This window comes from Ammospiza nelsoni, chromosome 3, assembly GCF_027579445.1.
Source record: "Ammospiza nelsoni isolate bAmmNel1 chromosome 3, bAmmNel1.pri, whole genome shotgun sequence".
Lineage (NCBI taxonomy): Eukaryota > Metazoa > Chordata > Aves > Passeriformes > Passerellidae > Ammospiza > Ammospiza nelsoni.
The window spans coordinates 45,356,012-45,382,406 of record NC_080635.1 but is presented as its reverse complement, the minus strand read 5'-3'; the positions used below and the strand labels follow the sequence as shown (position 1 = coordinate 45,382,406).

Sequence of the window (26,395 nt, the reverse complement as noted above, 5' to 3'; positions counted from 1 at the left end):
CAAGTCAGGGTAAAGTTCACAGTCTTTACACAGTTTAAAAAAGGAGCAAAAATCTTCTTTCACCATTGAAATGTTTGGTGTGTTACAACCATCTACATGTTCTGTGTCCAACATTTTAAACATAACTTGCCCCCAAGCACACAAATTAGGTCTTCAGGTTGAAAATGTACAGTCAGTTCTTGAATTCACACATGTCTAATCTAAGAATAAGTTATTATACTTATGTCACCTCATAGCTAAAATTTCAATTCAAGACACTGGAAAACCTATGAAGAAGAAAAAAAGAAGAAAAATAATTAAAAAATAAACTATGAAACTACTGAATTGATATCCATCAATTTTTTAACATTTTGTGTGGAGTGATTGGCAGAATTGTCACTCCAAAATTTTGCCTGTTGACAATATTCTTGGAGTCGAAGGTTATGATTCAGCCATTCTCAGGCAAGTTTTGCCTTTAAGCACACACATCCACCCCCTCACCCCACCCCCCCCCCCCTCAGAAAATTATGATTTATTATCGCAGCTAAATTTCAGTAACTTATAAGAAGCTTTGGGGTGTGCTGACTGGATTCTAGAAAGCAAAAAGCCTTTGGTGTAGCCAGCCTTGTGCAGCTGACCAGGAGGCATCAGGAAATGTTTACATCCTCTTTTTTGGATGAAGGAATATTCTTTTCCAGTAGACCTTAACAAAAAATGAAAACATTTACAAGCATCCTCATTAAAGGAAATATGAATACCTAGTGTTCATCTAGCCAAGCATGGAATTAGTGGGAACTTTGTTCTTCCTCTCTGCGGGGCTTTCACAAATACATCTACATGTAAGGATAAACCACAACCTAATTTTGAGACTATGCAGTTTATGAGAATAGGTGTTATATTGATTAAATATTTCTTCCCTAATTTTGTCCTTTTGTAAAAAGCAGTAATTAAAACTGTTGGCCTTTGTTGCACCACTGCACCACCTATCCTGAATGAAAGTCAATTTCTGTGTTTTACTCACAGTCACTTAAGGTAATGATAGATTCTCCTGAGTGAATTTCACAAACTTGGGCAATGGTTTCCACTCCAGAAAGATCAGTTTCACATATAAGATGTTTTCCTTGTAAAAAACATCATTCAATAATCATGGGGGAAAACAGGTTGTCTTGTCTGAATTGTTGTGAACATTTAGACCCATCTGAGAAATCATATACTCTTTCTGAATGACAATTGTTGCAAGATATATTATTCTAGCAGGCAGAGAATCCAGGCAGAGCCAGGCTCTGTGAGGCTGGCTGGCTGCTCTGCAGACACAAGAAGCTGATGTGAGAGAGTTGCTTGGCTGTCACAGGAAACACAGGCTGTGTCAGTGTTTCAGACTTTACTAGCCTTTCTGAATGTTTGTAGAAAAGCTGAGGATGTAACCATTTGTTAGAGAATTTTCAGCCTCCACAAGATCTGTGCTTGGCCTCTCTTTACTTTCTGATTGTCATCTAGAAGCTTTGCTGTTGATACTCAATGGGGATTTATTTTTTATGTGTTACATCTGCACCTGAAATTCACAGTAAAAATCTGGATGCCACATAAAAGAGAACACAACATTTATTATTGCCTTTGGTTTGGGTGCACATTCAATCTGAAGCAATGGTTTAACTTGAGATGTACTAAATACTAGTACAATACTAAATACTTTGCCAGACTACAAGGATATGTATTTTACCTGTGTGTAATATCTCTGTTCCAAAATCTGACACAATTATCAGTGGGTCAGAGTGATTATTTCCTTAGTCTTGGAGAAGATAGGTGGTAAATGATACCTTTTCCATAGCTGTCTTCCTGTCCCATTCAAACTGGTTTTCCACATCCCATTCCCATTGTTTGAAAAACAATGTTCCTACATATTGTAACTGGTTTTTATGTGTATGAGAAAATGATTGTACATTTTGTCTTCCTGTCTTCGCTGCATTTTTTAAAACTCTGAAGTAATTTTTATTGTCTGTTTGGAGACTTTAATGGCATAAAGCAAAAACCTTTAGATAATAACAAAACAGTAAGAGTTGAAGTAGATGTAGTAGTTACTGCTGAGCTGAATATTTAAATAGGAGACTAATTATATATTCTCTGGCCCTGTTACAATTCTCTCTTACTACAGAGAAGTTCTGGAATTCTTACTGGATTAGAGAATCTGTTCTTGAAAGAGATCAAACATTAGGATGTAAGAAGGATATTTTGAAAATATATATATTAAAAAGTCATATTTTACATATGACTACATGTCAGGTGGGAGGATTGTAAGGCTGTTTTTTTTTTTGTCTAGCCATTTTACAGTGCTGATATTTTTCTGTTCCATTTTCCATCTAATTTTTCCTAGATATTAAATTGGGATGAAAAAAGTGTTCATAACTCTGTACAAGTATTACTTCTTCTCTGAGGTTTTTTTCTGTCCCCTATTAAAATAGTTACCAGCTCTAATAATGAGAGATAGAAATAAATTAAGAGAACCCCAGAAATACAAAGTGTCTCCTTGCACCAGACCTAGGAAGGGTCTAAGAACTTCTGTTTCTCCTTGCCCTGCTCCAGGAATCTGCTGCTGCCGTGTACCATTGTGTTACAGCAGCATAGCTCTCCTGTGCTGACCAGGTCACTGGCCAAGGGTTAACACATTCCCGTTCTTGCCCAGCTCTTCTCCAGAACAGGATATGAGTTTCCAAGAAGATTGTCCTGCAGAATTGCTGCCCTTTTGTTGCCCTGCAATAGTTCTGCATGAGAGAAAAAGAAGGGACTCTACAAGCTGCTATATTCTGCTCTAATGCAGAGGCCAAGAATTAATATAGCCATTCATGTGAACCTCTTCTCAAAAGCATCTAAGAGTGCCTCAGAATTAGTTTCTTTCTGTAGAGACTTCTGCTACAAAATGCATTTTTTTGAAGATGCTCAAGAGTTATGTGCCCTGCCTGGTGATTGTGGCTCATGTAGAGTTACAGAAGGAGTCTCATTGTGTTCCACTCTAGTGAACAATGAACATTAAGTTCTAAAACAGAGTGATTTAAATTTATGATGTGCACTCCATGATCTTCCTGTGAGCTTTGCCTTTGCTTGTGACTCTCTGATTCCCATGACCTTGTCTCTCTAAAAAATGCTCCTTCTCAGCAGACCTCAGTACTATTCTTTCCTGCCAGTATCCCAAATACTAAGTTGTCTCCAGTTTATGACCACATGGTTACTCTGTCCTTTGATCCATCCACTAAAATGCTTTGTTGTCATTGGACAGCAGAATATCATCGTGGGAGGCCCAGGGCATTACTTTCCCTACTCCAGTCATGCCAGCAAATGGAAGGCTAGCTCTGTTTTCTCTGTTAATGAAACCTGGGGAGGGGCTTGAGAAGGTCAGGCTTCTCCATATCTTTACCCTCTTTTCCAAATCTCCTCACATTTAGACAGTGAAGTGCTCAAACATACGTGTGCATGTGTGGACGGATAGAATGTAGGAAAATATAGTGCAGAAAGTAGCCTCACACCTGAGGGGTTGCAGCTGTACTAATACCAAAGACTAGGAACAGCCCTGCCCTTAATAGGCCACAGCTGTGTCCAGTAAGAAGATGAGTGCTACAAAAGAGTGGGTTAGCTGGGTGAGGAGAGTTGGAGTGTGTTGGCTGTGCTGTGAGAAACAAGGAGTCAGTGCTGTGAGGAGTTGCTCATGAGAAATCACCGGGGAGTTATGGAACTTTTGCAATATGATGACATCATGTGTGTATATCTGTGAGCTATTTTAGCACTGTATGAACATAGAACCTCAAGTCAGATCTGTTGGACTGTCTCAATTTGTTGTTAAATGCAGAATTATTCCTTAAGGTCTATTGCTTAGTGATCTGATCAACCTAGTGTGGACTTCTCAAAGATTTCTATCATTCTGCTTCCACTATGCCTCATCTATGATTTATCTGAAAATAGACCCCATGGTAAGGAAGCATTTGCTGATAGATGGTTTCTTTAGTTATTTCTTTTAGTTATTTCAGTGTCCTAGTCACCTTTAATCTTCAAACTCACCCATTTAATTCCTCCATCTGTTTAGTACCCCTCTTCAGATACTTGAGTTGAAGATGATATGTATCTTTGAAGCATGATCTCAATCAAATCTCCTCATTATAATTTAATCAAGTACATATGTTCAGTTCTTTAGCAATTTCCTTTTGTTCCCTGATCTTTATTTTTGGTTTCAGTCTGAATTCTTTCCAGTGGTGAATTTTCTGCGACACCTCTGATCTCACAAGCAATCTCTGGAAAAGCAGTGTCATTATACACCTTAAGAAAAAGTCACCTCCTTGTAACAAAATGAACCCAGGTTTGTTGTGCAGGTTCTCAGTGGCTGCTCAGGGAGTACTGTTGCTTTGTAAACTGCTGCCATATTGATTTAATATCCAATGGAAGTATGGAGTTCTTGGTTTTTACCAGCTATGAAAGACTTTCTGGAAGGTCTTTCTCAATTGGAACATTCAAGTTTGCATTTAAATACTTTCCCTCTGTTTTTAAATCTTGCTGGAGTCTTTTGCATTCTCCACTCTGTTTGGCGTTACCAACCAATATCTCGCAATTAATTACAATATAAGCAAACGTGCTTTTCCATCCCCTTTTTAGGTCCTTACTGAAGATGCTAGAAAGGACAACGGGAAGTTTATTTACTTGTCTTAGAACTAACAGTGTTTAAAACTCCTCACAGTGGAAGCTGTATAGAAGGTAAACTTGCAATTACAACAGAAACATTGCAATCCTCTTAAGGTAAGTATAGACTAAACAATCTCAATATGCTGACTAATGGACAAAGGGTTTACCCTAACATGGCTATTACCCCATGTTTTAAACATGCAGATGAAGATACTTAACTCTTGAGCCTTCAAATCTATTTCACATTTACTACACTAAGCTTCTAGATTCTCAGTAGTCCCTGCCCTTCAACTTCTGGATATAATACTAGGAAATCATATAAATTTGACAGGAAAATGTTACCCCCTCAGAATTTTCTTCTTGTTTTGGTTATGTTTTCCTTTTGTTGAGTCTCACTGTTTTAGTAAATGTGGATGTGGAAAACATTAAGCCAAATAGAAATTATTCTCTTGTGAATGTGTATATGTTACCGTGGGGGTTAATTAAGGCTTTCTCTTTGCTATGGAACTGTGTTGCACAAGAACTGGTTCTGCAAATTTGGAAATGGGCTTATGATGGGGGGCAGGTTTGTAACAGGAAGATGATTTTGTAGTGAAGGCAGCTGGTGGTATGCCAGTGCACACAAACAACATAAGAACTTAGAGTTGTCTTGTGGCTGAGCATTGATTTGTCAGATGAGGAGAAAGATACCTTAGCTGGATGTTGAGTCATCTTTGTCTGTACCTCTGTGCTCAGATATGGACGTGATCCAGCCAAAAGGCTGCTCTTGTGGCAGTGGTTAGCCACATATTCCTGGATATATAAAGCCATGGATTCCATGAATCCACCAGTTACTGTCTTAGAGGCTCTGAAAATATGGAAGGAAGTTGCAGGTGAAAGTACAGCGAGTATCTCAAGGAGAGCAGACTCATCTTCCTCCTGGACCTGCATGCTACTTTGTCTCAGTGACTGTTTTCACTGACATACAGAACCCTAGTAAATAGATGTTAGTAATAATGGTGACTAGATGTGTTTCCCCTTTAGGCTGGCATGGTTATAGCTCTACTCAGGAATGTCTTGTGCTGTTGCAATTTGCCAAATGCAAAACCACACTTTCTTACAAGGAAAATAAGAAGTGTGAGCATTTAAAGTAAAAAGCCATGCAAAAAGCATGTGGGTAACATTTCAGCTGCCTTTCTTAGATGGTTATCTGCTGTAAACCTTCTATGGACATATCACAGCATATTCTTTACTAGCCAAGATTTAATCTCTAAATACTGCTGTCCTCTCTTGGTAGCTTTAGGAAAAATATATGAAATATAACCATTCTTCACTTGCTTCTGAGTGTTCCAAGGAAGCAGGACTACACTATAAAACAAGAAGACATAGTCAGAAGTAAAATATTTACATATACCATATTTTTTCTCTGTATTTCATATCATCAGCAATTTTTTTTTTTGTTTGTAGATTTATTTTACTTGTTTTTTAGTTTTGTTTTACAACCAAATGCAATTCTGACATGGATGGTGTAAATTTATGAAACACGTTCCAATTCATTTATTCATTTACCCCGACAATGAGCACCTGGTATCATAATTATTTCAGAAGAAAGCATGGGGATTCATATTTTTATTTCATGTTGATTTTCGTATTTGGTCTCGGTGCTTTGGCTGTTGGGAAGTACTGCGGCTGCTGGAGTCACTTTGAGCAGACATTTTCCAAGCTAACGCAGAAACCCCACTGGCTCTGGCGGAGAGCCGCGGTGCTTTGAAAGCATCTGCCGGATGCCTACGACCCCGCGCCGACTCAGCGCCGCGAGTTTCGCGCCCCACAGGCGACACTGATCCCGAGTGCGGCCGAGCGTCCCCGCGCCCCCGGAGCGCTCCGAGGGTCGGTCCCGGCGGGCTGCCGGACCCCGCTCTGCTTCCGCGGGCCAAGCCCCGGGTCGGGAGCGCTCCCCGCGGCGGATCCCGCTGCTGAGCCCCGCTCGGGCTGTGGGAGCGGCCGCGGGGTGCCGGGGCCGCCGCTCCGCCCGCCCCGCGCTGCCATTGGCCGCGGCCCCCCCGCTCCGCCGGCCCCGCTGCCCGCGCTTATAGCGGAGCTGCCGCGGGCGCCGGGAGCCGCCGGGATGCGCGCCCCGCCGAGCTGCCCGCGCTGGGCGCTGCTGGCCCTGGCGCTGCCCGTCCTGGCGCTGCCCGCAGAGCCGCTGCAGCTGCTGCCCCACGGCGAGGAGCGCGGCGATGCCGCGCTGGAGCCCGGGGACGATGTGCGCTCGGCGGCGCTGGAGCTGAGCACGGCGCTGCACTTCTACGGCGCGGCCGTGCGCTCCCTCTATGTGAGTGTGGGGCCCCCTTTGGCTGCCCGCGGCTCGGAACCGCTCCTGGGCACTCCTCGGGGAGCTTTGGGTGGGTGCGCGGTGGTGCTTGTGGGTTGCGTGAGTGCCGAGGTCAGAGGTCGGTCCAAAGAGCTTAATCGTTCCAGTTGTGTTCAGTCAGATATCGGGCCGTGTTAATTCCCTTCTCACACTATGGCCGGGGCAGATTTTTCTAGGTGCACAGCCTCCGCTGGGAGACAATGCAACAGATAGTAGGAGCGCAAAGAAAATGCAATCGATTAGCCGGAGTGAATGCCATCCCCAGGCGTTTTCTGCACTCATACAGAGTGTTCAGCGCAGAAACATCCTCGTTGTGGTCTGCTTTGTGTGTTTCAGCATGCCAGAGTCACAAAACTGAAATGGGGTGTCCAACCAGCAGCCTAACCTGTTGGAGACTTGCACCTCTAAGCGCTGGGAGACCTTTCTGTTCTGCAATGTCTTGGGCACTCTCAGGTGTTCGTTGCTTAGATTCTCTTAAAGCGTCCTTGATGGTCTTGCACAGGCCATAATTTCTCTGTGAAGAATATGTGTGGCCTTCTTGTTTACAAATTTATAGAGTGGAAAAGGTTGAGGAAATATGTGGAGACAATAAGAGTGATCAAAGAGGAGGAAGTCCATATCCATAGTAATTGCAGGCTTTGGGCTGCAAGCACATTTCAGCCTTGTGTGCGTGTCTCACAGCTGGATCTGCATCCCAGAGTGCTGTGTGCATGTGTATAGCTGATGGAGGGTGTTCAGTATTTGAAGGTGGGATTGATTTAAAACAGATTGTCTGGGGCAGAGCTGCTCAAAAGCAGCCATAAGGAGAACAGTTTAAAATGGCAGCATGTCTTCTGAACACTGCAAGGGTACTGCACACTTTAACGTTGCCTCTTTCCCCTTAAGCCCCACCTAGGCTAGCAATTGAACATGCTGAGTAGCATGTTTAGAAAGGTTTTGGTAGGGAAGGCACAATGTGTTTAGTGTATTCATCTGGTAAATGTCATCTCACCTCCCTGGCCAGATAAAGCAGTGTGGTTTAGTATCATGGATCTAAGAGACAACTCAGTGGATTAACCTACATGGAGACACTTGGGAAACTAGAGCTCCATGTGATTGCAGTCATTCAAAATTTGATGTAGTTCCCATGCACTTGAATCTGTTTCATGGGTAGTCACTCAAGCTATAACTTGCTTGTGCTACGCTGAGGTGTATTAGTGCTGACACTTAAGTTACACTCCTTTTCATTGTCCATACTGCCGCTACTTAGATAAATCCTGACATCATATCTGAAATCTAAAATTTTGAGGGATTTGTGTGGAAAATGGGTGTTGTTCACTGAAGCTGACTGAGATAAAATATTAGGCGGAGTTCAGACTTCAGTTTGACCCTTAGTTCATTGTCTTGCCTTCTATACTCTAATTTGGTCACTGATTAGTCAAACCACATAAAAAATACACTTTTAAAAGCACAAAAATATTGTTGAAACATAGTGGACTGTATATTCAGCCACAGAGAAGCAAAGATAACAAGTATCATGTCAGGTAAGCCACAGAGACAGGACAGAGTTTTCTAAGAGCAGTAAATTGACTTACCAGTCTAGGTTTCTTTAGTTTAATGACCCTGTTACTTGCCCCGCCCTCAAACCGGAACAGTTCTAATTGGTTTTTGCCTGAAAGAATAGCCATGCAGTGTCTATTTCCAAATCACTTCCAGGACTCTGCCAGCATCTCTCAGTACTAAGAATGGGCAGTTTTAATGAATGGCATTTCAGTATCAGTCTATACACTCTGCAGAGGCTTTTTCTTGCGCTGAACTTTGTGCAGGCTTTGCAGAACAGAAGCACAGTACAGACTTCATGGGGATAGGGAGAGGAGAAGCATACCTGTTAAGGAAATGTACTGAGCAGTTTTTAATGCATTTTCACAATACACGTCTTTATTGTATATTTGCAATGTGTATTTATGAAGCTCTACAATCTTGCTTGGCTGGAGTATCCAATGTATTGCTAGTTGGTAGTAAATATTATCAAGCTGATACAATTGACATTTAGTGCACATAATTTTATGTGGAAATTTTATGTGGATTCTCTTTCTACCTTTTTTAACAGTTGAGAAGCTGAGTTGTTTAAGGTGGCTGCACACATGAATAGAAATGCAAGGCATTCTGTGAAGTGATTGTTTAGTACCAAGTTGTCATAAAATCCCTGGCAACAAAATCTTCTCTCACAGACAGAAGAGAGCACTTTTATTTCATATAAGTGGAAACAGACTTTCACATATTGTAATCTTCAATATGGTGCTTTTGTCTGTAGGATTTATAGCGTTGAACTCTATCACTAACCCGTACTATTCCATTTGTTTTAATAGCACACTTCTATTAAGGCTTTTTCAGTTTACACTAAAACTCACTGGTGCGGAAAAATTGAAGGATTGGGGGTTACCTCCATTAGAAAAGAATTGAGAAACCTCTAATGCAAGCTTGGTTCAATTTTTTTAATCCTTACTTTTATTAACTCCCTAAATTAATAGTTGGTCATGTTTGTATGGAAAGCTTTGTTGCTTTAAGTAACTTCACTTTTTAGAAAATTTGAATTTATTTTTATAATACATTTTTTTTATGCAGAAATAGTCAAGTCCATAAAATGCCTAGTCATTGATCAGGGAAAAAGTGCCTCATTTTTTAGAAGCTTTAAATTTTTTGTTGTACATATGGAGATACAATTTTTCTTTTAACAGAAATACTCCTTACTTTGAATTCTTCTTCTCACTTGGTTTTCAAGGTGGACCTATAATCGTGTGTGTGCATTATTGGTTCTGCTACAAACCACAAATGTATGTTAACTATGTGTGTAATCCAGAAGTTTAACATGCTAAAAATATATCTATGTTAGTTCCTGTCAATTTAAATAGTGTTATACCCTAAAAGGAAAGACTACTCTAAAGCTTGTCTTTAGACAACGCCCACCTGAGGCCTCTTTTTCCCCCTTTCCCTTTTGACAGGAATGATGCTTTGATGGAACCCAGTACTTACCCCAAATTACTTCTCTTTATTTTGGGATTCACACTTCACCCTGCATCTTTCAAGGTCACAAACATAGGATTAAGTTAAAGGAGTATTCACTGTCTTTGTCAATATAAATGTGTTGTTGAATCTGAAAGCTAAAAACATTTTTTTCATTATTCACAAATATCTTTTTTTGCTTTAAAAATCTCTGCACAAATTGAGCAGCTGGTTTATTTATTTTCATGTGATGGCTTGCAAATGTTTTCTGGGTTATAGAAACATTGCCTTAAAGCTGAACTGTGTCACTTAAAAACTTCCTTTAAAAATGAGGTTTGCATTTCCTTAATAAATTTACTTTTTACATTACATTTTTTAGCAAATAGGAAAGATATAGCTAGATGCATGTCACTAAGAGGTGAAAAGAGGAGGGCCATTTCTTCTGGCTTCTTCTTTATTCTGCAGTCTTAACTATTCCTGATTGTATTTTCTCTTAATGCTATTTTAATCCTTGCCATAAATGGGGGATCATGAAGCTGCAAAATCTACACACACCAGATCTGATGAACACCATGGAATTTGTTTAAAATACCTCAAACTCCAGTCATCTCTCACAAGAGGATTTAGGAGAGGGCAGGGCTGTTTGTGTAAAAAAAAAAAAATGTAAGAAAGCAGAAGGAAAACTTTAAACTCCCACTAAATTTATGACTTTAAAGAGGGAGTGCATCTCTTTGCTAAAAGTTCTTAGCAAGCAGGCTGTAATGTCCACCACTCTCCATTCTGTCTTCCAGTGGTATAGTATAATTCATGGTTTTTTATGTTCAGGTCATGTTTTAGCTTTGCTTTACAGGAATATGAAGACTTTTCTAGTGTGTACAGATGTTGTAGGAGTTCTGGGAACTTTTCTGGACTAGATTTCTCTTATAGATCCAACTCTAGTTGTAGGGTCTATAATTAGGCAACCCATGCTGTCTTTTTAGTTTTTTATTCCTCAGATCTATAGCTCACCTATAGGGTCTGTGGCCACTGTCAAGTCATGAATGAGTAGTATAAAAATTTTCACATTCAGCTTCTTCTCCCCCTTTCTAACATGACCTGCTTGCCCAACATGTTTGCATAGATTATTTACTGCTTATATACCTTAGATATACTGTTCATGCATAAAGCCAACTCACCGATTTTTTTACATGATCTTAACTTTTTAATATTTTACACTCTAGCTACAAATTAAATTGTACATCTGCAGAAAATACAGTCAGCATATGTCGAGCCACTTTTAAAATACATTCTGATCTACTGTGGGAACTATTTGCCAAGTTTAGCTAATGGTTTGTGATAAGCATTATCCAGTTATACACCAAGCTGACTGACCAATGGTCTGTGACATGCTCTGACCCTCTGGATAGCCAAAGGAGAGTTCAAGGTACAGGTGTTTCTTGTGTCTGGAGGAGTGCTCTGTATCATGATCATACTACACTTTTTCTGATTTACTGTGTGTAACAGCAGTGGTGGTCCAGATTTTAAAGGTGTTGCCAAGGCGCAAGTAGCCAGCATCCTTGTTGGGCTTGCACAGACCACAATTTCTCTGTGAAGAATGTGTGGGCTCCCACTGGCCTCCTTGTTTACCAAATTGAGTGGAAAAGGTTGAAGAAATATGTGGAGATCACAATAAAGAGTGATTCAAGACAGAGAGCAGCTCTTAGCCAGGGAGTGCATGAGTAGATTGGGGGCCTTCATTCTGGAGGAGAAATTACATAGTGGGAGAGACTGGGTAGGATTTTTGTATGTCCCAATACAAAAATTAGGGCCATCAAATGAAGGTGGAAGCCAGACTGAAAACAAACAAAAGTAGGAGACCTGAGTCACAAATTCGTGGAGTTCCTTTTTATGGATTTTGTGGATGCACAGAGTTTGTATGTGTTAAGGGAAGACTCAACAAATATGAGAAAGACATCCACTGAGGAAAAACAGTCAAACCACAGGGAATCCCTGGATGTGGATGCAGTTGGAGGCACGCTGGAGAAATATATGCATGTCTTCTTTTGCTGAATCTCTAAGTGGCAGGCTACTGGGCTAGGTGGCCTTGGAGTTTGAGTCAGCAGCCGTTCTGACCCACTTCTAGGGATTTGTAAAGATTTTATCATGTTGACAGTATCTTGACTGTACAAAGAGATCCAGCAACAGTTTGTTCTTCTTGGACTTACAAGAATCCTTTCTGTGGGAGATTGCAGTTTTAATTTCATAGCTTATAGTCATAGCTTATAGTGACAGTTCTGGGACCTCTGTCCCATTTTGAGTCCCTTGTGTATGTCGCAGCAGCTCTAGAGTGAGCACCTGGCTGCCTGCAGGTGTGTCCTGTTAGCAGGCAGTCCAAGACTTGGAGGTGGATTTGTATGGGGCTGAGTCAGTGCCAAGCACAGCTGGTGGAAGGGCCAGGCACAAAAAGCTGTGTGTGAGCGCTTTGTGCAGACCCTCAAGGCCTGACACCTGCAGTCTTGCTCACTGCTGGTGTGTGTGTGTGAGAGCCAGCTCTGGTTTGCCAGTGGAGTTTGGCTGTCACACTTGGATGTGCCCTAGCACCTATGTATGTATGTATTTGTCTCTGTTTTAGTCAGAGGTGGCTGACTGAATCCTCATCTCAATGATGGGTTCCATCTCCCTGAGTCAGTACCTATGCATGTGCAGACCAAGAGTTTCACTTACATATGTAAATTCCTTCCCCCAACCCCCTTCAAGTATTAGACCCATTTTCCTATCAGAGTGTGTCAGGGCACTCAGCTGTAAAGGAATTTAGAGTGTGGCCTATATCTGCTGTGGAAATTCTGTCTCTTAGGCTCTATAGCCTCTGGTATAAGAGCTGTGCTCACAGCATGTCTTCAGAGGGAGCAGCAGCTTGTAATCCTTGCAGAGTAGCAGAGAAGTTCCTAGGAGGGTGGCTGTGGTGAAGTGAAAACCAAAGTAGCCTTGGCCAGGCAAAGAGAAATCTGTGTGTCTTCCCAAAAGTCTTTCACCCAGGCTATTACAATACGTAAGCATGGAGCAGTTTTTTTGGGTTGGCATTTATGTGTGAATTGATTCTTGGCTCAGAAATTCTATCAGCTTCTGAAGCATTGGTGGGAGGGTTATGTATGTCCCTGTTAGAAGAGACAATAGGTGTCTGAAATTTAAATAGCTAAAATCTTTATCTAGGTAAAAAAGGCTGTTCTATCTGTACAGTTGACCTCTGTTTTTGGGCAACTGAAATCTCAGGACTCCCGGCATGGGATAAAAAACACACAAGCTTAAAAAACCACAGTGACTTTTTAAATACAAAACTGACTTTTGATTCAATTTCTGTTGGAATTAAAATTATTATAATGTGATCTAGAGCACATGTGTGGGAGACAGTTGTATGAACAGTATTCGTGTTATAATTTTCATCTTTTTGTTAGATTACCACTAATGGGATTATTGCAGTGAATGAACCCTCAAGTGAAGAAAAATACCTTGGTCAATTCCCAGTGAGTTTTGGGGCTATTGCTCCTTTTATGGCTGACCTGGACACAACAGATGGACATGGAAATGTGTACTACAGAGAAGATTCATCCTCGGATGTCTTGCAACTCGCATCAGACTATATCAAAAGAGGTTTTCCTGAGGCTGCTTTTGATCCCAGCAGTGTTGTTATTGTTACCTGGAAGCTTGTGGCTCCTTTCCAGGCAGCAGGAGAAGATTATGCTTTGGAAGAAAAGGTGAATGTTAATCAGAGCTTTAAGTCATGTTGGACACACGCTCAGCTAAAGTGTTACAGTGTTGTAACACTAACCTTTTGCTTTGAAGACTTGAAGTTCTGTGTTTAAATTAATTCTGCAGACCTAATAATGTATATCATCGTCAGAAAGGCTGCAGCAAAATAGAAGTTTCCACAACTTTTACTTGAGATTTATTTTAATAATGTTTTATTAATTCAAAAGGTAATGCTTGAAACTACATAGCTGATTTAATTGTGTTTCCTAATGACTTTTACTTTGAATGTTAAATGTGTTGTGGTAATAACTGAACCAGAATATCCTGACCTCTCTCTGTGAAATATAATCCTGCTGGCTTGTGTTTTTCAGAAGACTTTAGTAATTTTGACACCAAACTATGTAAAATCAGGTAACTGTATGGACTAGTAGGATCTTAAACCCATTTGAATAGATGATATTGCATTTAGCAAAAGCTCATGTTTTGTAGCTAGTATTGGGTTAAGAAACAGCTAAAGATCATTTTTATTATTATTCACAAATCATTTTCCCCTTTTTAAACCATGCAGGTACTATCCTGCAAGGACATGTAACTTTGTATACCATTATCAAAGTTGATTATAAAGTTTGTATTACAGTTATCAAAGTTGAGGGGAACATTACTTAGCACATCTTTTTATGTCAACATCTAATTTTTTTTGCTGAACTTGGCACAAGTGTTGTGTTTATAGTAACAATACTGCACCCTGATAGCAATGAACAACTGATGTCTGAGGTGCTGTCCCAGTGGTTCCTACAGCAGGCAGGAGTGTTCCTGTGGGAAATTACTTGAGCAACATGAAACTTGAACTTCAAACATTCTGTTTACAGAATTTTTTATTTAGTCTAGCACATCACTTCTGTTATTTTAAGGAAATGAAATCGCATCCTATAGCACTACAGAAGTTAAAATTGTTATGCTTTGGGCAGCCTATCTGACTATTTCCTACAGATTTAATTTACTTTTGATAACTTTTTCTTTTTAATGAAAATTCTGATTTTCATTTTGCATTTAAAAAGAAAAAATTACTTTTTCTTAACTATTTTGATGTGAGTAAAGGTGTGTTAATTTTTTTTTTCCACAGAGAAACACATTCCAGGCTGTCTTAGCCTCTTCTGATTCCAGTTCCTATGCTATTTTCCTTTATCCAGAAGATAGCTTGCAGTTCTATAGCACATACTCCAAGAATGACAATGAAAATATTCCTGCTATCGTTGGCTTTAGTCAAGCCTCTACAAACTACTATTTTTGGGAAAAGCCAGGATCCTACAATGTCATTGCTGAAGATGAAGACAGCATTAGAAACCTTGTCAAGTATGTTTTTTTCTTTGTTTAAACTCCTCAAGAAAACATCAGAGTTCCATGGTTTTCTTAATTGTAGCATGAATCAATGAGAACTAATAAGATCCCATTAGCCATTGCATGAGAAGTCACAAGATCTGCCACTGATAAATATCCACCCTGTTGAGGACTTTGGTGTAATTTGTTAAAAGTCCATATTCCCATTGTTACTGGTAGGAATTCCAGTATACTTAGTTCTTCTGTAAGTAGTACCACTTAGACTTCAACTCTTCATAATCTATCCAGGGCAGGTTGTTTTTGTGAGTGGTGTTTGTGAAAGAAAGAGTGAACTAGCAAGAAAGGGAATGAGCTAGAAAGTTTTAGTAAGTGGTAGCAAGATCTTGGTGGCCCTAAAATCTCCTTCTGATCTCGTCCTCCTTGGAGACAAGAAAGTTAGAAATTCTCAACAGAGCTCTGGTTGAGGAGAAAAAAAAGTGTTACCCAAACTGTCAGGGGTTTTCCACAGCTGAATAAACTGTACCTGTAGGTAAGTATGTAATGTAGGTAAGATCATTAGACAGTTTTGTCCTGACACTTTTCAGTGAAGGATAACATTGTGTGTAGGCTAGAAATACCACACAGCTTGTTTTATTTGGCCTGTGCTTCTATTTGACAGAAGCAGCAATGCTGGGAAGCAGGGCATCTGGGTGTTTGAGATTGGCAGCTCATCTGACAGTATTGTGCCTGCCAACATCAGCAATATTTTGGAGAGCGTAGAGCCCAGCGAAGAAGACCAGGAGATGACTTCTAAGCCCTTTATGTCTGACTATGGTTCCACTGAAATAACACAGCAGTACATCACAAGTAGCACGGACAGCACTGAAGAGGATCAGCACCTTGTCACATACAGTGTTCCTCAGCTCGCTGCAGAAGACTTTCTGACTTCATACCAAGATGTAACAGGAACACCTTCAACTGAGTCTTTTTACAGTCCTCAAAATTTCCCGACAGCAAAAGCTCCACCTCGCCACTTTCGCATCCAGCAGTTCCCCCCACAGCCACCTCAAGTCATAGATGTGGAAGAATTTGATGAAACTGGAATAGGTAAGGTCTTTTGTGCAGTTGAGCTTCTTCTAACCTGGACAGGCTGCAAAAAAGACATGTGAAGGAAATTGAATTACCAAAAAACCAATGTTTCCTTTGCATTCGCTTAATATCTGAAAATCTGGACACATCATAAGTTTGGTTATTTATTGAGGTGGTTAATTTGGATGTCACCTCAGATGCAGTTTTTGCCAGTCTAGTAAACTAGTTCCCTAGTCAAGCTCACAGACCTTTCTCAGATGTGTTACTGAATAAGATGATTTAATAAAGGTTGGGAATAGAAGCTGTTGTAATTTTTTTTGGCTAGGATTTCATGGCCTCAAGTCTTAGAAGGGTGGAACTAGCAGTTCTGAGTTCTAATAAAGCATTTTTAGAAATTTCAGAAGAGTGTGACTGACAGCCCAGATGTTAATTTTTTCCTGAAGCAGGTGTGAGAATTGTGATCTTCACTAAATAACAGGGTAAAACAGTTAGGATTATAGGGTGCATCAGTTGCTGCATGGTCCTGGGTACTGTACTGATATGTTTTGTTCTAAAGTCCCCTTTTTGTTTTGATTCAGAAACAAGGACAAAATAAAATTATGTGTTTAGCTTTGACAGGAATTTTAACTGATCTGTGTTAATGTAGATCTGCTGAAGTCAGAATTAAACAATTTTCCAACTAAATAATTCAACAGCTGATGCCCTGAGGTTTACTACAAAATAGTAGGTAGTTTTCTGCATATTGCAAGGTAAACCAATACCAATTGCAGTAGTTTGCTTTCCTTAAAGAGAAAATAAAAATCTGGTCAAGTGAACCCAGAGATACTTTTAAACTAGTCCAGCGATATGTGAATACCACAGTAACTGCATGAAATATAAATGTCTGGTCTTATTTTCCACAGTGTTTCGCTACCACACAGATGTCCAAGAGACCTGTGCTAACAACCGTCACCAGTGCTCTGTTCACGCTATTTGCAAGGATTATCCCAATGGGTTTTGTTGCAGTTGTATTGCTGGCTACAAAGGAAATGGCAGACAGTGTGTAGCAGAAGGTAACTGCTTTGAAATTTAGAAACATAAGCAACAATTACGTATGGAGCTCTTGAATGAGGTGACCTGTATTCAGTTCCAGAAAAGACCTGATAAAAACTTTTTGAAAGACTTATCACTGGGATATAGTGAAAGGCATTTGAATCAGTGATCTCTACTTTTTAAAATGATTTTTTGAGTGAAGCAAATTATTTTCAGTGGTCAGTTATAGGCTTTATGCATTTTAATGTGACTTTTGAAAAAATAAACTTCTGTAACTGACATAATTTAGAAGAAAACATAGTGTCCAGTGGTATTTCCTAGAATTAGTAATGAAGTTCCAACGTGTTATAATCTGATATGGTCCTCACTCTAGAAATGGACAGTTCAAAGTGATGAACAAATTAACTTTGGTCATTGAACCAAAGAGCATGGCTCCTCTTTGATTCTTAAGCTGCTTTACTAAAGGGTGATCTGCCTGATTTCTGTTAAATACCCATTTAAACTTTGTTCCCGTGTAAAACCCATAAAGGAATTTCTTATGTATACACTTGTAATCCTCATAGTGATTTGGCTCAGAGCACAGATGCATTTCAGCAACTCAAATACTGCAAGACTGTGTTTTATAAACCAGGAAAGCAAAACCTAATACTTAATCCAGTTTTATGAATTGAAAGCTTTCCGTAGAAAGAAAAGAAGGATCTGGTGATAATGAAATTAAAACTTCCATGTAGGAGATTTTAAACAGGAGAAAATTAGCAATCCAAAATAGCTACTTCTGTATAACACTGACAGTCTTCAAAATGACCAGTAGTTCAGAGCCAAGAAATGTAATAGATTAGAATAACAGGTAAATTATTCTAATGCCTAATGGCATTAGTCTCTTAATAGGGCATAAACAAATTTGTGTTCAGTGTGTATTGATATGAAGTGTGATCTTAAGGAGTTTGTCTGCCACTTATTGCCAGATACACTGTAACAGTGTTATGAAGTTATCTTTGCAGACAGAATTTTCAACGAGGATAAAGAGCATCTTTTCAGGCAAATTTGACCATTTAATCGTCCACATAAGACAAGACACTTGCATGTGTCTACGTAAGCAAGTGAGCACATGGCAATTTCTTGTCGGGACTCTGAGTATTTGTTTGCTATTTATTTCAACACTAAGCACTGAACATTGCAAACACTCTGGACATGTTCCTTGGAGAGTATGAGAATGCTGTTATTTGGTTCTGATGTGTTGTATTGATTTGCCAGGTTCTCCTCAGAGAGTCAACGGCAAGGTCAGAGGAAGAATCTTTGTAGGAAACAACCCTGTCCCAGTTGTGTTTGAGAACACTGATCTCCACTCCTATGTTGTGATGAACCAAGGGCGTGCCTACACTGCTATCAGCACAATCCCAGAGACTTTGGGGTATTCTTTACTACCTCTCGCCTCTATTGGAGGTATCATCGGATGGATGTTTGCTGTGGAACAGCAAGGATATAAAAATGGATTCAGCATTACTGGTAACTTCTAAATTAAAATAATGTTCAAAATTACTGTGCTTTCCTCTATCTTGATAGAAAAGAAATCTGTATTTACAATCAATATAGGGTGAAAACACACATCTATACTGAGCTGCAAAATGGTTTTTTTGTAATCAAATTTCTCACTGTTTTTTCTTGTTTACAATATATAGACAGTGGCCCTTTTAATTTACTGTCAGTGTACAACAACTAAGTGTGTTAGAGAGAAGATTGACTTCACAGTTTCTCTTCAAGAAAGTGATTTTTAAAAAGATCTGTTGGGGGAATTGTTACTAGAGTGTACATAGTTACTATGAAAAGCTTCTCCTACATCTTCAAGAGCTTTAACTGGTTAAATCTCTGATTGTACCAACAGAGCAAAAGAGAAACAGTAACTTGACCTCCTGAGGGTCTGAAGCACTTTACAGAAACAGCTGCTGCATGACATGCAAATGACTTTGTTAGCTAGTTTGAGGGAAACCCCTGCTCACAATTCGAGCTTTTCATAAGAGATTAAGGCCAAATCTGGTTGGTTATGCTGCTGTGAATTCAAGCTGTAGATTCAATCTGTCCTAGCGGAACATGTGTTTCTCTTGAAAACTTGATCCTTTACAGACTTGTAATATGAATTCAGTTGAACACAACTTTTTGGTTTGGGATTTTCTTGGATTTGGTATGTTTGAAGCTTGTTCTGGAATTTACAACATACATTCCACTTGGTTTTGATTTTCAAACAGATGTACTCGATTTTGATTTTTTTTTTAACTCTCTGTACTCCTAATGGAAATTTTCTCCAAAATGTCCTTTTAAATGGTAGGATAAAACCTACTGCTATTAGCTTAGTCAGAACTTCTTTTTAGTTTTATTAAAAAGAATGCCTCAGGGCAAGGATTTATGATTTATTATGTGCAGTGCTTAAAAAAATTTGCTTGCAGTATCCAAGTATATTATCAGTATGCTTCTGAAAGTTATTTCATTAGAAAAACAAGACATTAGCAATTGTGCTACATCAACATTTGCAGACAGTAGTAATTTATATTTTATCTATTAGAAGCAATATTTGGAATAGAAGGAATTGGAAACCTCTATTAAGTTTAGTGTTAAACCAATTCTCTTTCTTTAGGTGGTGAGTTTACACGGCAAACAGAAGTAACTTTTCTTGGCAACAATGAGAAGCTGGTTGTAAAGCAGAAGTTCAGTGGCATTGATGAACATGGTCACCTCACCATCAGCACAGAAATGGAGGGCAGAATACCTGAGATCCCATCTGGGGCATCAGTCCATATAGAGCCCTACACCGAACTCTACCACACCTCTAGTTCTGGTAAGGTTCCATAAGAATGAAATGATGAGAAAGTGCACGAAGCAGAGATTAAGACAATCTGAAGAACATTCTTTTATTACCTTTTTAACAAGTGTATTTAGGACCCTTTGACTTTTAGAAAGTTGCATTTTGTCCCTTAGGAAAAGGTTTCAAAAGAAGGTGGATTTTGAGTGGGACAATGCAAATATTTCTAATATTTTCATCAAAAAAATACAGATTTCATTTTCTCTGAACTGTTGTTTGCAAAACACTCTTGATTTCCCTTTTTGCTGACCTTTTATTAATGCTGTTGATGGCAGTGTACAAGGGGTACACTTGGGGTAAAGGTTTTTTCTCTAAGTCCACAGCCCTTTAGCCCTGTACTGGCATATAGCTTTTTGTGGTAATGTCATTAAGTGACATTACCTGTGATCTTTGTGACATTAGCTGTGATCTTTGATGAGACTAAACCCATTGTTTACCACTATATCTCTCATGAACTTTGTTACAATGACTCTGGCAAGCATTTATCAGTGTTATTTGAGCTGAATTTTAACAACCAATTGGAAATTACCTCTTAATTCCCTTATCAGTTTCCTACATTGTCTCTTCAGTAGTCCTCTCTCTCTATTCCTTTATCACAGATCCTAGGTTTCCTAAGAGAACCATTCTTCATTCACTATTTAGAGGGCAATCTTGTTTTGCTTATTTTGCTTTCCTCTTCCTGGATAAAATGATGGGTGTTTCAATACAGAAAGTGGAGAAGTGAGGTTGGAGCGTTGCTGTTGGTCAACCAGTCCAACTGTCAATGAGATAAATATTACAGATGAAGCAGCCTGTGGTGCACATGAATTCTGGAGATACTGCACTTTTCTCCAAGGGTGCACTTTTGGTTGTTAGAGCTAGAAAATAGTGTGGTTACATCATCACTGCCTTATTTTCACTAATATCCGAGTTTGGTAGCCAGTGATGAACCTGCTTGTGCTTTGCCTTTTGTTTTGGACTGGGAGGAGGAGGAAGTGGAAGCAGCAGGAAGCTTCTGCTTTGTGCTGAACAACTTGAGAGTTTGGGCAGTATCTGCTTTACAGAACAGTTGTCTACTTGGCAGAAATGCTGTTCCCATGGAGGTAAAGTCAGGGGCCAGAGGGAGATGTCCTTCAGGCTGGATTTGATTTACCAGGACTCGAACAGCTGCAAATCTGCTGTCCTATGGCATATCTAATGGACTTAGCAGAAATCCAGCTTTAGCCAGCTGCTCCAAGTGGATTGATATAGGTGTGTTCTGGTGTCCAAACAAAGAATACTGGTGTTCTGAGGACCTTTCCTACAGTGGGAAGATCCACAAGCCCAGATCTTTTTGAAGAGTTTTGTTCACAATTTTTCCTAGTATAGAAAACTGTTATGAAGCATGCAGGAGCTCTCAGACATGCAGCTTCTTCAGGTCTCTGTTAAAATCCAAGGCTAGTAGCCTACAATAAACTAAAAAGTGGATGTAGTTTAGGCTGGTGAGACGACTGTCCTTAGCTTGGAGATCTAAAAAGGAACCTAAAGCAATCTGAGTTTGCTGAGTTCAATTTTCCTTTCATTACTTAGAAATCCACAAAGTAAAGTTGAAATTTTTAAATATGTCAAAATATATCAAATTACTCATTTCTAAAAACTGTGAGCCCTGAGAACAGAGTAAGTATACTCCAGTGCTTGTTCCTTTGCATGGAAATACATCCCCTTTTGCAGCTTCTAGCCTTTGAAATTCCCATTTGCACTACACAGACTGCATCCCAAGTCTACAGATAGCATTTGACAGGGCGCTTTTGGTCTCTGCTCTGATGAGTGTGTTTGCTGTCGTGTCGCAGTGATCACTTCATCGTCCTCGAGGGAGTACACGGTGACAGAGCCAGAAAGGGATGGAGTGGCTGCCACCTACACGGGTGCCTACCAGTGGCGCCAGACTATCTCCTTTGATGAATGCATCCATGATGACACCCCCCATTCTGCTCCTGCCACTCAGCAGCTCTCAGTGGACAGTGTGTTTGTCCTGTACAACAGGGACGAGCAGATCCTGCGATACGCCATGAGCAATTCCATCGGCCCCATCAGTGGTACGTATTTTATATAGGTATACAAATTTTGCTTTTTCTCTTTTGTAAGCAATTAAGAGCAGTCATCAATTTTTTTAGCCTGCCCTAGATGGGTGTTAATGAGTTACATGAATTAATTTCATTATTTAGTAGCAGTCCAGATCCACCAGTGAAAGAGAGAAATGGAATTGTTGAAAATTTGTATATTTACTTGAGAAAGAGAATTTAAGTGATGCCGTGTTGTTGAAATTCACTGGGGTTTATGTCTAATTCCTTGAAATACTCTCAATACACCACCTTGAATCTATTCACACTTGGATGCATGGAGTGTGTTGTTCATCTTTACCTAGTTTGTAGTTCCTTTATTCATTTTTAGGGGGGGACATTGTCCCCCCAAAAAGAGAGAAGAGAGCAAAAGAGGGGAATGAGATTTACCATGGATGAGTTTCTATAATTTATCTTGAAACATAGCATTTGTCTTTGAATTGTAGGCTGCTTTTGAAAGGTATTTTTTAGATGAGCTGTCCAAGCTTCCACTAATAACAGAAAGAAAGCAAAGAGATTATTTGAAAATGCACACCAGATAAGTATAAAACCAGGCTGTGTTCACTTTTGTTTGTTACAAAATGAAGTTCTGCTAATTAAATGAATAAACCAAGCTGTTAGGAATCGTGTTTTGAGTCTTGTGTCAGTGACTGGAAAATGCATTTTCTTTCTATCTTATTCTTTAGAGAGGTTTTTGTGGCTCTTTTTTAACTCACTAGTCCTCTGTACGAGTAACAAGGAATACAGGTGCTATTAAATACATATCTGAGATATCACCTGCAAGGCCCTTTCTTCCTGGTGCAAAAAATGTGTTTCCTTGTTTAATGTGCATTATGAGCACATTAAACCTGGAAACGCATTAAACCTGGAACCTCATTTCTGGTCTTAACTGGGTGCTATTACTTGGACAGAGTCATCAGGGCTAAATATGGTCTCTCTTGGCAGATGGTTCTGCTGATATTAACCGGAATCCTTGCTACACTGGCACTCATAACTGTGACACCAACGCCATGTGCCGTCCAGGAACTGGGAATCGTTTTTTCTGCGAATGTTCAATCGGCTTCCGCGGAGATGGAAGCGTTTGTTACGGTATCAAAACACTTCAATACATTGCAAAATGAAAACTAGTGTACAATTTATATTATTTGGAGCATATTGACCCTCAGGGCTAGCCATTCCAGCAAAATGAACTGCCTTGAGAGGCTGATTTTAGGGTTAGAAGCTTGCTGGGCTATGTATCTCAATAATCAAAGTAAGCAGGTTTGACTGTCTTGAAGAGTATGTTTTCCTATCTTGCAAAGCATCTTTTCCACCCAGTTCATCTTTTTATAAAATATGTGGGAACTTAGTTGTGAGAACTTTACTGTAATGCAAGTTCTGGTTAAAATGAGTCAACTGGGTTAAAAGTTCTCAAGAGAGATGAGAAATAGGAAATGCGCATGCAGACAGAGCACAGATATGTGCAATTCATTGAAATCAGCTTTTTCACAATCTACTTTGAAAATCCATTTCTGTTCCAAAAGACTAATATTTCCCAGTTCATTCTACTCTGTATTCCTAGTGTATTTGGTTTTTGCCTTGCAATCAAAGCACAGCACTAACATGTGTTTTCAAGAAAAACGTGCATTAATGAAACGTGTCATCCCTATTACCTAAAAAAGTTTTGAGGGCTTTTAAAACCCAAAGCACAACTCTCCTTCCACTCTAACCTTTTAATCAACTTGCTAGTGAAAATGATAGCATCACTCTGTCCCTTCCAGTCCTCTGATGCTGTGAGCTGGGCAGCAGTGGATTAGAGATGTCTATGGATAATGAAGCCTTTCCTAGAGTTCATGCTAGTAGCTATTGTTGCTTCTGCTCACCTAAGGTTGCATTTTCTTTGGCTTCTCTTTCTTCTGCAATTTCCTGTGGTATCCCCTTCTTACTCCATGACAGAACTTCTCCTGCTTTGTTTTCTTCTTTTTGGTGCAGTGTAACTGAGGTCACAGTTACCTCAAAACTTATTTTCAGGTTATTAATATCTCTTAAGAGGCATGGTCTGTCCAAGCCATGGCCTAAGTACAGGAGACTGATATTAACCTAGAGTTCCCCAGTTTCTGTTTTTCTGGCATCCATATTAAATGCATTTTTGTAATAACTGAGATCCTTTCAACACCCTAGATATTGATGAGTGTTCAGAGCAGCCAGGGCTGTGTGGTAGCAATGCAGACTGCAACAACCAGCCGGGAACCTACCGCTGCGAGTGTGTTGGGGGATACCAGTTTGCGGCAGATGGGCGGACTTGTGTTGGTGAGTTTCATATTTCTGAAAAGCACTGCCCACAAGCCCTTGGGCTGTGATCCATCTCACAGGGATAGAAAACACTGCTTCATGATCTATGCTGATCTTTAGCGTGAGTGGGGTTCAGGACTTTGTACTGCAGCTCATGATTACCGGGTTTTCCTGCGTTTTCTAGGTGCTGTGCTTTGGACTTTTTGGGGATTTGTGTTTTGCTGCTTATGTCTAATCCAGAGTTCAATTTAACAGATGAGATTTCAGTTACAAACTCATCCCTTGGACAAGATAGTGTACAGCTCTAAACCAATGTGTCTTGGCTATTGCAGCTTATTCTGAAGTGATAATTTATCATGATAGAAAAGAGTTGTAGCTGCAGATCACTTCACTGTTAAAATATTTGCAATTTGGCTCTTAGCTCTTTTTTAATGGACCATTAAATATCAAATTCAGTAGTTGTCGCCTAAACTAGTTTATTTTTCTGTAATTTAACAACTTTTTTTCTGGAGGAAGCCTGAGTTAATCTGTATTTGCTAGACTAAGGTTCTCCTAACAAGGGATATATTTTCTTTTTCCTCTTTGCCCTGTTTTTCACTCAAGTTGTAGAAATTCCTTTTGGAAAAAGGAATCCACAAATGGTATATGGAAGAGAGATAATGACAAATAACAAAAAAGGAATAGTGACTCTACCTCTAGAGCTGCAACTGTCAGGATAGGATGGAGATTTTTTTTTCTTGTTAGAATTTTTCTTTGCAATCTGTAATTCTGTACCAAAAAAATCTATTCACACTCTACCAGTATGGCTGGAAGTTCCTTTTTCTTTTGGAAAGAAGTGATAACAGCTGAGGATTTTTTGCTTCTGTTGTGACAGCTTTGTGGGGGAAGTTTAGCTACCCTTTGATCAGCTAATGCATCCAGGTCATTGCTCATTATAGAAAAGACTCTTCTTCAGCAAAGAGTGAGGAGCCTTCATCTTACAGCAGAGAGATGCATTACTTTCCTGGAGTTTGTGACTTTGCATGCTGTGTATTACACTCTCTCACAAGCCAAATTTCTCTGCTCCAGTATGAATTACAATTCATGTCTGTTCCCTAAGTCACAGTGCACCCTAATTCTCTTTCTCACAGAACAGTCAGAAAAAGCAGCTCCTTCTACTAAGGCCACTGGAAGGGATAGGGTGAGATGTGGAAGAGCAGCTTTATGTTCCTTCCGTTATGTCCAACACTGAAGTTTTGTGACTTGGACCTGAAAGGGAACATTCTTCCCTCCAGCCATGACCTCACCAGCTTCACTCTACCAGTTTCCCATGAAGCTGATGTTCCACTTTTAGCAAGTGCTAAGTAATTCCTTGCCCAGTTTGAACGATTTCAGTTTGATCCCTTCCTTCAACTAAAAACAAATTGCATTTTTAAGGCTAAAGAGAGGGAAGATAAACTCTAGTTTCCCAACTGATTGAAAATAGATGTCATGATAATCTTTTCGTGGTCGAGGGTCTTATAACCTACCAAGAATATGAACCCCAAAAGGGGTAACAGCAACCCTCTGTGTGCTTTTGCAATTTGCTATGGGATAGCAGCTCTGACTCAGCTCCTTTGGAACCAGCCCTTTTTTTTCATACCAGCTGTGTGATTCACTAAGTAGCTTTATAAGAGAGTTGTAAATAAATCTTGTCCTCCTCTTTGTAGGATCAGAAACAGAAAGACTTGGAGACTCCCTTTGAGCTCCAACTCTTACCTTATTTATTTATAATACTGTTTTTAATGAATTTCTTTTTAATCTGAAACTTACTTCATCAAATAAAGATATTAATGATTCTAACAATGATGTCATTTTCTCCAGAGAAACAGACAAAATGAGTGTTTTCAGATATGGCTCTGATAGAAGATTTTTATTTCCCTGCTGACACTGTGGTAGTTTCCATCTGTGTGCTGTGATGAAATGAACGTTGTAGACTCATGTCTTGGCCCCTTTTCAAATCCTTGTCATAACTGTGTAAAGACAGCCTCAGTGTTTTAGCAGCCTCTGTTTGAGCAGCTGGAACTCTATTCC

General features: G+C 39.7%; 1 protein-coding gene across 3 annotated transcripts in view; it reads left to right on the top strand.

The window, feature by feature from the left end:
- Nucleotides 1–3,698: 3,698 nt before the first annotated feature.
- NID1 (nidogen 1) overlaps nt 3,699–26,395 on the top strand; it is a 46,327-nt gene continuing 23,630 nt past the window's right edge. The window contains exons 1-11 of one of the 3 annotated variants that reach the window (XM_059467245.1): nt 3,699–3,726; nt 4,615–4,755; nt 13,408–13,707; nt 14,826–15,055; nt 15,699–16,126; nt 17,011–17,160; nt 18,395–18,646; nt 19,770–19,970; nt 21,803–22,048; nt 23,018–23,161; nt 24,233–24,361. In XM_059467245.1, the coding sequence (XP_059323228.1) occupies nt 13,504–13,707; nt 14,826–15,055; nt 15,699–16,126; nt 17,011–17,160; nt 18,395–18,646; nt 19,770–19,970; nt 21,803–22,048; nt 23,018–23,161; nt 24,233–24,361 (1,984 nt within the window). In that variant the 5' untranslated portion in view covers nt 3,699–3,726; nt 4,615–4,755; nt 13,408–13,503. Of the gene's footprint in view, nt 3,727–3,805; nt 3,939–4,614; nt 4,756–6,740; nt 6,956–13,407; nt 13,708–14,825; nt 15,056–15,698; nt 16,127–17,010; nt 17,161–18,394; nt 18,647–19,769; nt 19,971–21,802; nt 22,049–23,017; nt 23,162–24,232; nt 24,362–26,395 lie in introns of those variants that run through there. The other 2 variants (XM_059467244.1, XM_059467243.1) reach the window with 2 other exon arrangements.